Source organism: the organism of the source record quoted next (genome assembly GCF_019968985.1).
Source record: "MAG: Porospora cf. gigantea B chromosome Unknown PgB_NODE_660_length_12860_cov_113.75, whole genome shotgun sequence".
Classification (NCBI taxonomy): domain Eukaryota; phylum Apicomplexa; class Conoidasida; order Eugregarinorida; family Porosporidae; genus Porospora; species Porospora cf. gigantea B.
In genome coordinates, this window is record NW_027179191.1 from 1 (window position 1) to 12,860 (window position 12,860).

At 54.1% G+C, this 12,860-nt stretch overlaps 7 protein-coding genes across 10 annotated transcripts; 3 read left to right on the plus strand and 4 right to left on the minus strand.

Moving 5' to 3' along the window:
* Positions 1–66: 66 nt before the first annotated feature.
* KVP17_003467 (uncharacterized protein) lies at positions 67–916 on the minus strand (the record flags this gene model as incomplete). Of its 3 annotated transcripts, XM_068520782.1 has the most annotated exons (2): positions 67–395; positions 424–916. In XM_068520782.1, the coding sequence occupies 2 exons, from the start codon at positions 914–916 to the stop codon at positions 67–69; spliced, it is 822 nt and encodes a 273-aa protein (XP_068372442.1). The 3 variants fall into 3 exon arrangements, with proteins under 3 accessions (XP_068372442.1, XP_068372441.1, XP_068372440.1); XM_068520781.1 differs by lacking the exon at positions 424–916 and having other exon boundaries at positions 67–312; XM_068520780.1 differs by lacking the exon at positions 67–395 and having other exon boundaries at positions 401–916.
* Positions 917–977: 61 nt separating this feature from the next.
* On the plus strand, positions 978–1,673 carry KVP17_003469 (uncharacterized protein; the record flags this gene model as incomplete). Its single annotated transcript, XM_068520784.1, has 1 exon — positions 978–1,673. The coding sequence occupies one exon, from the start codon at positions 978–980 to the stop codon at positions 1,671–1,673; it is 696 nt and encodes a 231-aa protein (XP_068372444.1).
* A 186-nt stretch (positions 1,674–1,859) lies between these two features.
* KVP17_003472 (uncharacterized protein) lies at positions 1,860–3,968 on the minus strand (the record flags this gene model as incomplete). The annotated part of the gene is made up of 1 exon (XM_068520787.1): positions 1,860–3,968. One exon carries the CDS (start codon positions 3,966–3,968, stop codon positions 1,860–1,862), a length of 2,109 nt encoding a protein of 702 aa, XP_068372447.1.
* Positions 3,969–4,083: 115 nt separating this feature from the next.
* KVP17_003468 (uncharacterized protein) lies at positions 4,084–6,360 on the plus strand (the record flags this gene model as incomplete). Its single annotated transcript, XM_068520783.1, has 1 exon — positions 4,084–6,360. The coding sequence occupies one exon, from the start codon at positions 4,084–4,086 to the stop codon at positions 6,358–6,360; it is 2,277 nt and encodes a 758-aa protein (XP_068372443.1).
* An 11-nt stretch (positions 6,361–6,371) lies between these two features.
* On the minus strand, positions 6,372–7,043 carry KVP17_003471 (uncharacterized protein; the record flags this gene model as incomplete). The annotated part of the gene is made up of 1 exon (XM_068520786.1): positions 6,372–7,043. One exon carries the CDS (start codon positions 7,041–7,043, stop codon positions 6,372–6,374), a length of 672 nt encoding a protein of 223 aa, XP_068372446.1.
* A 125-nt stretch (positions 7,044–7,168) lies between these two features.
* KVP17_003473 (uncharacterized protein) lies at positions 7,169–8,964 on the plus strand (the record flags this gene model as incomplete). Of its 2 annotated transcripts, XM_068520788.1 has the most annotated exons (3): positions 7,169–7,199; positions 7,228–8,151; positions 8,351–8,964. In XM_068520788.1, the coding sequence occupies 3 exons, from the start codon at positions 7,169–7,171 to the stop codon at positions 8,962–8,964; spliced, it is 1,569 nt and encodes a 522-aa protein (XP_068372448.1). The 2 variants fall into 2 exon arrangements, with proteins under 2 accessions (XP_068372448.1, XP_068372449.1); XM_068520789.1 differs by lacking the exon at positions 7,169–7,199 and having other exon boundaries at positions 7,344–8,151; positions 8,309–8,964.
* A 14-nt stretch (positions 8,965–8,978) lies between these two features.
* On the minus strand, positions 8,979–12,695 carry KVP17_003470 (uncharacterized protein; the record flags this gene model as incomplete). Its single annotated transcript, XM_068520785.1, has 1 exon — positions 8,979–12,695. One exon carries the CDS (start codon positions 12,693–12,695, stop codon positions 8,979–8,981), a length of 3,717 nt encoding a protein of 1,238 aa, XP_068372445.1.
* Between the last annotated feature and the right edge of the window lie 165 nt (positions 12,696–12,860).

The following is a 12,860-nucleotide window of genomic DNA, read 5'->3' on the forward strand; positions in this document are numbered from 1 at the left end:
GAAGTTCCAGCACCCCATAAACGAGGCAATCAACCGAGAACTGCTGCAGGGACTCGATCCTCAGGCTTAGCGTCTGACCGAGTCGTTCAAGTCAAAATGCATAAGGAAGGATTCATTCGACTCGAGCCCACCGGTGGTGGTGTCTGTGTGCTTCATATCAAAACCTTTGTCCGTGACTAGAGGCAGTGATCGCTTCTGAGCTTCCACGTACGTTGGGTAGACTTCAGCAGGAAGCATCTCTTTGGCAATTGCCAAACCTACAGGGCCTACACTGAAGGGCAGCAGGCATTGGGTCAGATCCAGCTCATCCATGCGAGCATAGAGCAACGACGTCTCGACTTCCTTCTTGTAGAACGTCAGAAAGTGGCTGACGGGTAGTCGGTACGACTTCACGACTGAATCAGATCACAACAGTTGTCTCACACTCCAGCCAACATACGAGTTGCATTAGGGTGAGGTCGAAAACGTACTCGAATCCTCGGAAGGCTGGAATTGTCAGCGAGTTGAGAGGTTGGAGTGCCGCGATCTCAGGAACGGTTTCCAGCTTTAGAATCTGAATTCGGTTAAAGATACTGACGTCTCGGAACGCAATTGAAGTGTCTTGACCGGCAATATTCACGTGCCGTTGCGAAGTCATCCGTTTTGAAACGCACTGCTCTATGATGCCCTGCTGGTCAATGCTGTCCAAGTACTCTTCAAACACCTCATGCTGATCGACGGTGAAGAGCACTACCTCAATGTTCAAGGCAGCCAGCGCCTCCAAGAACGCTTCCGTACCGGACCGTGTGAGTCTCTGTAATTCAGAACAGAAGTACGATTCCTCAAATATGTGAGCTATGACGTCCTGCACATCCAAGACTAAAGTGAGCGCTGATACGATCGCCACATGGGCACTCACGCGAAAGGACGGAGTCATCTGAAGCGCTGTGGATGATTCTCATCACCGGCAAAAAATTGTGCCTTGATTAGTTGTATTTATGTCGACGACCAACCCGACCAACATCGGCACAGAGTGGGATGACCTCCAAGTCAAGTTTGGCAACTACGCCAAGCCCGAGGAGGTCAAAACCGAGCAGCAGCTTCAACAGGAGATGCTGGATGTGATGGAGACTGTCGACAAGCATGCACATTTGACACTGGACGATCTCAGCGAGAAGGAAGACGAAATCGAGGAGGACGATCTGCTTGCACTGCGGCGTAAGCGATTGGTAGAATTAAAAGCACGTCAGTCTGCCTACAAGTTTGGCTCCGTTTCGCACGTGGGAAAAACCGACTTCGTGCAGGAAGTAACGGAAGCGAGTAAGAAGCATAGTTGCTACGTCGTCCTTCACCTGTACCAAGATAGTGTGGATGTCTGCCGGCTGCTGAACGATTTGTTGCCAGTGGTGGCCCGAAAGTTCGGTCAGGTTAAGTTCTGCAAAGGGATTTCGTCTGACGTCATCCCGAAGTTCCCGGACGCCAACTGTCCCACAGTGATTATCTACAAGGACGGCACGTGCCAGAATCAAGTGATGGGTCCTCATGCCTGGGGCGCTGACAACGCCACACCCGAGTCGTTCGAGCTCTGGCTGCATCGCCTGGGCGTCGTCAAAAGTGAGATCGCTGAGGACCGCCAGGCCGAAAAACTTGCGGCCATGGTCAGGAACAAAATGGAAGAGCGATTTGATTTTTAAATCACATAAGGTAGTTCTCGGTTTGATTTACAATCCATCGAATGTGCTTAAGGTCGTGTGTTGTCTCACCATATTCTGGTCGCGCCAGAAATCATGAAAAGATGGTGGAGGCTGTTCTGTACTGGAAAAAATGTTAACACCACATGCTATTGCTGGGAAGCCGTGAGACGTGTCAGGAGAAAATGCTTACGCTGATCTGAAGATTAAACATTGAGGTGGCAGGTCGGCAATCTCGATGCGGTAGTCTGCATCGACGTCAATGACTCGCAGTGATTCCGGCAGGTCTTCCACCTGTTGGCGAAAGTTCATTCCAAGTTTTAGCTTGCGGAGAGTGGGAGGTAAAAGTCCGGGGAGAATGGCTCGGTTGAAGAAGCAACCGAAGGTTAGGGACCCCAGCCCCGCCCTGAAGACGCCAGGGTAAAGGCAGCTGTTGAACCGCTTACCGAACTCCAGCGCCCAGAGAGACGCAGGGAAGGTGCCTAGGGGGATCTTTCTGTCGAAGTACTCGCCAAAGCGCAAGGTGTGGAGTTGACAGGGCAGCTCTCCCAGGGTGTTGTTGAAGTGGTCACCCAGTTCCAGCTCGAGGAGGGATTCGGGTAGCGTCTCCCGGCTCAACGGCTGGTCGAAGTCGTTGCCGAACACCAACTTTGCGACAGAGTTGGGGAGCGTACCTCTCCTCAGGGGCCGGTTCCACTTCCACGGCATTCGTAGCTCTCGTAGGCTCGAGGGCAATAGGCCGTCGGGTATGTCCTTGTCGAAGTCGTCTCCGAATTGAAGAATCGCCAGAGTTGCTGGGAAGACTCCAACCTCCAGTGATTGATTGAAACTGTCTCCCAAGGAGAGGTAGCGAAGGCATGGCGGGAGGTCACCGACTTCTATCGGTTTGTCGAACGTAGATCTCAGGCGCACTCGAGAGATAGAGCTGGGGAACTGGAAATCGCCAAGCGATTGGTTGAAGTAAGATCCAAAACACAAATCCACCACGCCAGCGGGTAGCGGACCTGTCAAGATACGCATGTACCCTCGTTCCCGTCTGGCGGTTCCGCGGCCGAAATACAGTTTCTTAATCGTGCCTGGGAGTTTTTGAAGTGCGCCGTTGAATTCGTCACTCAGCTCCAGCTCACGTAGCTGGCTGGGGTAGGCGCCCAAGGGCAAATCACGACACAGGTTTGCGTTGCGTAGTTGCAGCACGCGGAGGGAGGCGGGCAGCACACCCGGCGCTATGGCCTGATCGAAGCTCCCGCACAAACGCAGCACGCGCAAGCTGCTGGGGAGAGGCGGGAGCTTCTGATTGAAGGCGTCACCGAACCGGAGTCTCCGCAAGTCCCACGGTAGAATATCGAGGCTTAGTTTTTGATTGAAGGAGTGGCCGAAATAGAGAACCTGTAGCCGATCAGGCAACACTCCTGCGTCTATAGGTCTGTTAAACTCCTGAGACAGGTCGAGACGTCGAAGCCCTGATGGTAGAACTCCGACGTTCAGCGGGGAATTGTACCCTCGGCCTAACATCAACCGCTTGACTCCACTGGGAATCACACCTCTGAGCAGCGGCCCTGCACCCGGGCCAGGTAAGGCCAGGTCTAGCAGGGTCTCGGGGAACACGCCTGGTTCTAAAGGCGTGGTGTTGCTTTTCGCGCTGCAGTAGAATCTTGTCAGTCGTTTGGGAAGGTTCTTCAGCCCAAGGTCGAACCTCTGTCCGATTGTTAAGCTCGTAACGCTAACAGGAAAGTGGACGTCGTCCAGCTCAGTGTCCCAGAAATCGCCGAACTTCACTGACCGGACACCTGGTGGAAGCGCGCCTTCGCGGAGTGGCCGCGAGTAGTGCTGTCCAAAGTCTACGTCGCGGACGCTTTTTGGCAAATCATCTGGATCCAGCATCTCATCAAAGGAATCGTGAATGCGGACGCCCACCACCTCCGTGAACATCTCCGGACGCTCCCTGAACACCTGGACGTCCTCGACAACCACCTTCTGAAAACGCGGCCACCGGCGTCTCGAAACGTTGGCGAAGGCGCCTACGCTGTCAACTGACGCATACACGCTCTTCCAAAACCAGGGGTCCACATGTTCAGGGGCCCATGTGCGACATAAGTAGCATGGCACGTCTCGAAGCTTGTAGTTTAGAGTCTTGGAGGAACGACGGAGCAGCGACAGCACCTCGCATCGCGTGTACCGATTCCTTTTGCCGGTAGAAAAATAAACATGACTCGGCCCCCTCCCTGCAGAGAAGCTTGAAAAACACATCACGAGCTTGTGGAAAAAGAGCTTTGGCAAGTCCTCAAATTGCGGTACCATTGATGTGCCGGTGTGAGTTTTGATCTATGATAATTAATGTGACCAGGTTCAAGGCTGCAGCATGCCTGTGACGTGTGGGTAGAAATCCGAATAATATGTAATTATTGATTGTTCGATGCCAAGAGATTTCAGCAAGCACGGACGAGACGACAGTCTCAAGGGAGAGGGCAAGTCACGCAAAAGTCGAGTGAAGAAGCAATTTTCTTCTGAAAGTGAAGAAATCGCGCCACGGAAACACAGGAGTAAGCACACACGTCTGACGTCTGACAGCTCCTTCCCCGAGCGTCAGCGAGACCGTCACCGACGCCGCTACAAGGATACTACGGAGGACTCTTCGGTTGAATACAGACGGAAGAAAAAAACCAAGTCAAAGAAAATAAAGAAAAGACACGTGTCATCTTCTAGCTCTGTTGGCAGCCCAGAGCGCGAACCTAGTCCCCTGCCGCAAAGTGCACCCGTAGAAGAACCAGTTGCAGAAGTTCCTGTTCCTGAGATCCGCGAGGGTCCCGACATGCGTGAGATGATTCAAATGGCAGGGCGTAAGGCTCTCCAACTCCGTATGAGGAAGCTGGAAGGTGGAATCGTTTCGGAGTTCGAACCCCTTAACTGTTGGCCCGACAGAGAAATCGTGTCCTGTGACGCCCGCGCCGTCCTCTACCGCGATGGCATTGTCCTTCATCGAGGGGAAGACCCTCCAAAGCCCATCAGCAACTTCAGCGAGTTGGAGGGCGTGGTGCCTCGCTTCGTAAATGCGTACCTGTCTGACAGGAACTGGGATCCGTCTCCGATCCAACGCATTGTTGTTCCGGCACTCCTGCAGGGCAGGAGCATCTTTGCCATTGCCCCCACAGGTACGGGGAAGACCCTGTCCTATTTGGTGCCTTGCCTGACTCGGGCTCTCGCCTGCCGCCGAACCCGCAAAGCAGCGGAGAGTGAGAAGAGACTGTGGCCTGAGATGTACGCCTTTGTCGTTGTTCCCACCAGGGAACTGGCAATGCAAATTTTCGACGTCGCGGCGACCTTGAGGAATTTCTCCGTTGGAGAGACGGCCGAGGCGGCCGAGCTCTTCCACGTAGCGAAGGTGATTGGCGGGGAAGAGACGACATACACTTATGAACGCGTTGGGGATCGAGATCGCAAGTTCATTGAGGGCGACATGGCAGTGTGTACGCCTGGCAGGTTGATCGACGTGGTGAACAGAGGCTCTCTGCGACTTCGCAACTGTGACACAGTCATCCTGGACGAATTCGACGACCTACTGGACAGCCGGGACTTCATTGATATCGTACGAACGGTGAATCTGCACTGTCCTGACCGACGAGTGCTCGGGTTGTTCTCTGCTACGTTCCCGCAGAAGGTGATCAACGAAGCACAGAAACTTGGAGGGAATCGGTGTCTACACGTAGACGTGGGTTCTGACAGCACTGAAATCGTACGTCAAAGGAAGCACGTTTTCCACCTTCATGAGGATCAGGAATTCATCTACCAAACCGAACTGCCGAAATTGATTCAAGAGATTAGGGACACCGACCCGCGGAAGGAGGATTGCAAGATTATGGCCTTCGTGAACATCAGGACTAACCTGACTTACCTGCGTGAGAGGGGCTACCTTTCGGGCATCAACAACGTTGAGTTTATCCAGGGCGAGCAGGATTGGGCCGAGCGTCGCCGAATTGTGGGTAAGTTCAAGCAGTCTGGTGGAGTACTGGTTTGCACTGACCTCCTTCATCGCGGCATCCATATTCCGACTATGGACTATGTCATCAACATTGACTTCCCAAACAGCGACGACAAGTATGTTCATCGTGCTGGGAGGTCAGGCCGACTGGGCGAGGAGAACGCGGGTGAGGTGCACTCCTTCATGCTTCCCTCTGACGTCGCTAACATCGGCTTCGACATCTGCAAGCTGATGATTAGGTGTGGACAGCGAGAGGCCATCCCAGCTATCCTACGTGGTGAAGACGACGGTAACATGGCAAATATCGATGAGGAAATAGAGAGAGAGAAGCAGGAGGAGGAAGAACTCTATAAAGCAATCATTCCTGAATACGACTTCCAGAAGGACGAAGGACTGGACGTCTTCCGACAGCCAGCGTATATCGATGAGAATGGCAATGATGGATGGGCCGGAGGTCAAGGTGGCAACACCGATGCTTTGGGTCAAGGTGGCAACACCGATACTTGGGGTCAAGATCAAGGTGGCAACACCGATACTTGGGGTCAAGATCAAGGTGGCAACACCGATGCTTGGGGTCAAGATCAAGATCAAGGTGGCAACACTGGAAGCCACCACGGCTTCGATGCCGGCAACAAGAACGCCGATACCTGGGGTGCGCCAGCGGAAGGCGACAACGGATGGGCAGACAGTACTTATGACGCGGAAACCTGGTAACCGTTTTAACACTAAACATGACACACCTTCCAAATGTAGTCATCACATGATGTGCTCTTGGATGCAACAGTTGTATGTGAGAGCCCCGCAGCAGTGAGGCTGTTGCGCACAAATTCAAGCTGGTTCGATCCACGGTTGGTGCCGCTCAAGAAACATACTCCCTGGGGACGGAGGTAGGATTTTATCGTGGTGATCAGACCGGGCACGGCGTGAGGCCAATGAGCCACGTCGGCTCCGACAATGACGTCAAAGGACTCGCCTAGGAAGGCACCCCATTCGTACACTTGGAAGTCCAGGTTTGGAGGTTTGTCCGGCATACCGCAAGCCATCTGCACCACCTGTGCGTCTCCGTCTGTAGCCATGACAGAACTTGCGAAGCGAGCCGCAACTAGGGCCACCAAGCCAGCGCCGCACCCAAGCTCCAACACCCGCTTGTCCGCCAGCAGATGACCGTAATCTTCCAAGAGAAGCCGAGAGAGGCGCTCCGATGCAGGCCATACGACCAACCCTGTCTTGTCGAAGTCGGTCGAAGCTGCACGACTACATCTGACAGTGAAAGCGATGGGATAATTAACCGCCTCTTCGAATGCTGGCCTGTTCTCTGACGAGACGGCAAGATCTGAGAAGTTCACCGTGAGGTCCTGATACTCCTGCTGGCTGAAGAGAGACTCAAGACCGTCCATGATAAGAACTGCTATTTTCGTAGGACACCATATCAAGACGTTTCAGTGACCAGAGAAGCATTCTAAGGGCGGTCGAGGATCTCGCGCATAATAAGACAATTGATCTTAAGTCGTAGGGCAGACGGATGAAGGTCGCTGCGACCAATTCAACTCCGGGTGAGGCCGTGACATGTGAGACATGCAGTAATTCTGGATGTCGGCACCCACTCGGTGAAGATTGGACAGGCGGGTTCGGATGCGCCGCAGCTGTTTCACCCTTCCGCCTACGGCCTGCCAGCAGGCTCACGTGAAGGGCAAGAGATGCTGATAGGCGAATTGGACTCGCGGAGCAATCAGCATGCCCGCAAGCTATCTGCACTCGGCATCTCGCCCACCCATCGAAGCATGCTGAAGCACTGTCCCTCTGCTGTCAGCCTCCTCTGCGATGGCGGTCGTGGTAGCGCGAGCCAGAACTGGGTCAGATCAGCAGGGTTTTTCCCTTTGGATCCACTGACGAAAATCGACAAGACTGATCTGGTGGAGATTTGTTCCTATGACCATGCGACGAAGACGCATAATCTTGATCTTGACGGCATCCTCCTGCTGGTCGACGAAGTGCTCGGCGCCGACAGGCCAGACACACCTCCGGTGGTGGTACCGGAACCTACGGAGCACGACGCAGGTTTCCGACATCGGATGGTCGAGCTGCTGTACGAGGGCTGCGCTTCGCCTGCACTCTTCCTCCAGAAGAGAGCCAGCCTGTCCATGTATGCTGCGGCGTATGTGTCTGGAGTATGTCTGGATGTGGGCGCTAGCCATAGCAGTTCCTGTGCTGTCGTGGAAGGCTACGTAGCGCCTCACTCAGTGCGCACCTCCGCTATGGGTGGCGATCTGATGTGCCGAGCAACGCTAGAGCATATACAATTGGAAAACGACTCCGTGGAGTTATGGCCTGGCGGCACCACCTCCGCCCTTCCACCACTCTACAGATACGCACCCGACGGCACGATTCCGTTGCCTCTCGTAACGCCTTCTTACGCTCAGTGGTCTATGAAGACGGTATGTGAGGGCCTGGTAGCTTCCCGACTGGCGTTTGCTCCCCCCATTGTGGAAGACGATTCAGGGCCAGGTAAGTTGTTGACTTTGATGCGTGCCCCATGCTGCGTTCCGTGCCTTCACGGCGCTAGCCGGGGAATATCAACCGCAGTACAAGGGGGCGCGGTCGTCACCGTTGCCCAGTAACGGTGCGAACAGTGATCTCAATATTCCTCTCTGACGCCTTCCAGCCTTCTTCCCTCCCACCTACGGCGGCGCTTCAAAATTCGCAGAGAGCTACCAGCTGCCTGATGGCAGCGAGATCTCGTTCGACGCGGACATGTGTCAGGCCTTGCCGACCTTGCACTTTGTTCCGAATAACTGGACTGAGGAATATCCTTGGTTGCAGGACTTTCGCCACGTCTGCGGCGCAGATGACTTGGTGTGGGGCACTGTTGGCAGCCTCTCCCAAGCGGACAAGGCGGCCAGCGCCTCACGCGTGCTGGTGTGTGGAGGGGCGTCGATGCTGCCGGGTTTCGTACCTTCCCTCCTGAGCTTCGTGAGCGCCTACCAACACCGAGCTGCCGACGACGGAGAAGAAGACGTATTCTCAGGCCTGCAACCCTCAACGCTGCCGCCCGGTGCAGTGAAAGGTTGTCGGAAGTGGCGAACGGTATACAACCACTCCGCCTCTCCGGAGGTCGTTCTGCAGGCTATCGAATCTACGATCAACGTTCCCAATACCTGGAGGGTTATTGCCAGCGAAGATTGGGTTACGCGCCAGTTTTCGTCCTACATCGGCGGCAGTTTGCTGGGGTGTCTAGGCGTGTTTTCCCGGCAAATGGCGGTGCCAATCTCGACCTATTTCGAGACGGGGGCCGAAGGTCTGTGTGCGCGCTACTTCTGAGTTAACGACAAACATTAATTGGAATCAAAAAGGGAATCCGAGTCAGAGAACTCGGATGACTCAGAGGAGGCATCATCGGATTCTGGAGTCTCGGAGGGAGCATTATCGGACTCTATCACTTTGCGGACCTTCTTTGAGGGTTTCAATATTGGATGCCCAGGCCTTTTCGCAGGAGGCGACTCGGAGTTCGCAGATCTTGAGCTGGGTTTTGACAAGGTTGGCACAGATGAGGTGGGTCGGCCAGAGCTTTTGGTGAAGGACAATAGGCTACTCTGCTTGGCTGTTGGTCTCGACACGTCGTCCGAGGAGTCAGACAGCATTCCAAGCAGGTCGTCGACGTGGAGAGCAGGGCGCGTCTGTCCCTGGCGTACTCTGTCGAACAGTCCATACTTGGGAGAGGTTGGCTTCGACACGGTCCGTGAAGGGGCGTTGGAGGTCAGCAGAGATGTGATGCCGCTGGTGACACCTGATGCCTCCGCTTGTTGTCGGGGCTTCCTGGCCGCCTTGGCCTTGGCTCGGCGCTTAGGGCCCTTTTTTGCCTCTCGCACGGAGAGTCGGTGGATCTTCCTTAGTTTGCGGTCCTCTTCCCTCTGCTCTTCGTCCTCGGCCTCAAGCCGGTCCAGCATCGTCTCCAAAGATATTAGGTCCTCCTCCCACATTTCACTGGCCTCCGTCGATCTTGTGGCAGCCAACTGGGCTTGCTTCTTTTCAGTCTCCTTCAGGATCTCCTCCACCTTCTCGTACGTTAGGTTCCAGAGAGCCATGGAGAGCAGGTAGTTAAAGTCGCCAGTTCTCATATCCTGTGAAGCGTCCTCCTCGTCGGAGGACTCCTCTTCGGCTGCGGCAGAAACACCCAGAATGTCATTGTAAGCCTGCTTGAACTTGGCAACGATTCGGCTGTGAGGAGTGAATTCCAGTCGGTACAGCTCCTCCATGAGCACTTGCTTCTTCTTTCGGCTGATCACCAGCTCACCGTCCACAACCATTTTAATGAAGCGTGCGCGGTTGCTCATCTCCTCCAACTCCTTGACCAGAGAGATAAGCAGGTAGGCCTTACGCCGGTGGTAGAACTCCATCCGAGCCTTCGCGAACTCCCTGAGAATGTCCAGTTCGGTGGCGTATCTCTGGATCTTCCCGTTACGGTCGAAGAGGGTCATATTGGACACAGCGAAGGACTTTCTGAGTTTGAACACCTTCTCCAGCCCCATCGCGCTGGCTTTCTCGAACTGCGACCTGGTCATAGTGATGTCGAAGCGGATGTCCTCATGGGAGGATGCATCTAAAAACGACAAGATGCCAAGACTTTTGCGGTGCGCAGTGGCTTTCGCCTTGGCTTTGGCTTTGGCCTTGGCCCTCGTCTTGGCCTTGGCCTTAGCTTTAGGCGCCGGTACCGGGTCAGGAGAGTCGGACTCCTTTCGCATTTCCTCCAACATCTTCTTGTAGTCTTCTGTCCAAATACGAGGAGGAAGTTCTGTGACGCGCAGAACGACCTCGCCGTCTGGGCTCTCTTCGCCACCTGTCTGAAGCACCTCGTAGAGACCGATGAGGTCGAAGCCAGTACCTTTCGGCTGCATCTCAACAGTGCCCTTGAACTTCCTATAGAAGGGCTTCATCGGGTACATAGCCTTGTCCTCCAACCACAGTCGCAGATTGCTTATGATGTCGCGCGGGTTGAAGTTTGGAACGAAGGTGGACCACCCTGTGCCTATTCCGTCGGCACCGTTTACGAGGGTCATTGGAATGACTGGCATGTAGAAATGCGGCTCTATGGCTTGCCCATCTTCACAACAACGGTTAAGAACAGGCTCATCATCGGGGTGGTAAATCTTGGGTGTTATACGGCTGAGCTTGGTGAATATGTACCTAGCTGCACTGGCGTCCTTTCCACCAAAGCTCCGAGATCCGAATTGACCGCAAGGCTCCAGAACATTGATGTTGTTGGTCCCAACAAATTTTTGCGCCATGTTGATGATCGTCTGCTGGATTGACACCTCACCATGGTGGTAAGCGGAGTGCTCGGCCACGTAGCCGGACAACTGGGCCACCTTGAACTCCGCTGATGATCCTTTCGATTTTTTCATGACACCGAAGAGAACCTTCCTTTGCCCAGGCTTAAATCCGTCAAGCACCGATGGAATAGACCTCTGTACGTCGTACTTTGAGAATTGCACCAGCTCTTTGTTGACGAACTCCTGATAAGAGACGATGGACTGAGAGTGATCGAGAACGTCTGTATCGCAGTGCCCCATCATCCAGGCTTTGCGGTCTTCGACACGTTTACTGTTGAATGCCATGTCAATTGCCTCTCCGTCAGCAGACCCGACGTACTCAAAGGTCATCTTGTGCATGTCGATGGCGGCAAAGTAATTCTTAAACTCCTTGTCAGTGGACGTGCCAAGGCCCTTGTAGTATTTGATGGTCCAGTTCTTGCCGCCGTCGTTGCGGTCTAGCCACTCCTGGTACTCCTTCAGAGTGAAGAAAGCCTCGCCGCGACTCTTCTGCACCTTGTGCGTCACCTTTACAATAGGTGTGACAAACTGTGAGACGAACCCATCAACACGCATCAATCGCGGCCAAAATCGATGGATGAAGTTTATAATCAGACCCTTGATGTGGCTGCCGTCGAAATCCTGATCAGTCATAATCATAATAGCTCCGTAACGTAGGCCTTTGACGTCCATTTTGTCCTCGTCCTTGACGGACAAGCCCATAATTGTCATGAGGTTTTGGATCTCCTCGTTAGCCAGCAGCTGGTTGTGGCTGGCATCTCGAACGTTCAGCAGTTTACCTCTCAGAGGGAAAACCCCGAACTTCTCCTTGCCGACGACGGATAATCCTGCCAGACAACTGGTCTTGGCCGAGTCCCCCTCGGTTACAATCAAAGTGCACTCATGACTGCGCTTGGTGCCCGCGAGGAGGGCGTCGTCAAGCTTAGGCACGGAGATCTGGCTCTGCCGTCCTGTATTGGCCGCCTTCAGCTTTCGTTGCAGATCCACCGCCTCCTTCTGGGCGGCCCAGAGCAGCACAGTCTCGACAACGGAGCTGCCGAGAACCTGGTTCACTGTGCGCGTAGAGAGCTGGCAACAGGAGCCAAAGAGAGACGGCTTCAGGGTCATGGTGTCTTTGGTCTGACTGTCGAAAGTAGGGTTGACAATCTGGCAGTTGACAAACATCCAGAGGTGGTTCTTGACATGCGCAGGTTTCACATCCATTCCTTTCTTGTTTTTGGTTCGCACCTTGTCCAGAATCGCCTGCACCAATGGGTCCACTACGTGATTTACGTGTTGGCCGCCCTTCGACGTACAAATCGAGTTGACGAATGACACCTGCTGAAACTGCCCGGACTCCGACTGGCTACAGACCACCTCCCACCGCGCCATTCTCTCGTGGATGAGCATATGAGCGCCGTCCGGCTTCTTGTTCTCTTCCTCAAAGTCGGAATCGCTCGGAGAATTCGTCTTCTGCGAGCCCTTATCAGGAAAGTAAAGCTCCACATACGACTTGAAATTCTTTACCGGCACCTTAGAGCCGTTCAACCAGACGTTTGGAATCCCACAGGTCCCGGCAAGATCTAGGACGCGTTTTTCAAAAAGCTTAAACATGCCAGCAGGGATTTCGCGGATGTGGAAGTGGGCCAGTTGGGGTTTGAACGTCACCTTGACGAAGTCCTTCCCAGAGTAAGAAGACACTGTGGGTTCCTCCGTCTTGGTCATGTTCTTCCTCCAGGTCATGGAGAACCTCCGGCCCCGTTGGCTGTCCCCACACTCCACTGTGAAACGTTCAGAAAAGATGTTTCTGCATGAAAATGCGACCTGTCGCCCACGTTAACTTGGCCCCGTACCCGTTACGGCCGCCTGTGATCCGTTCCTCAGAGTCGTCGTAGTTGTCTGAGGTGA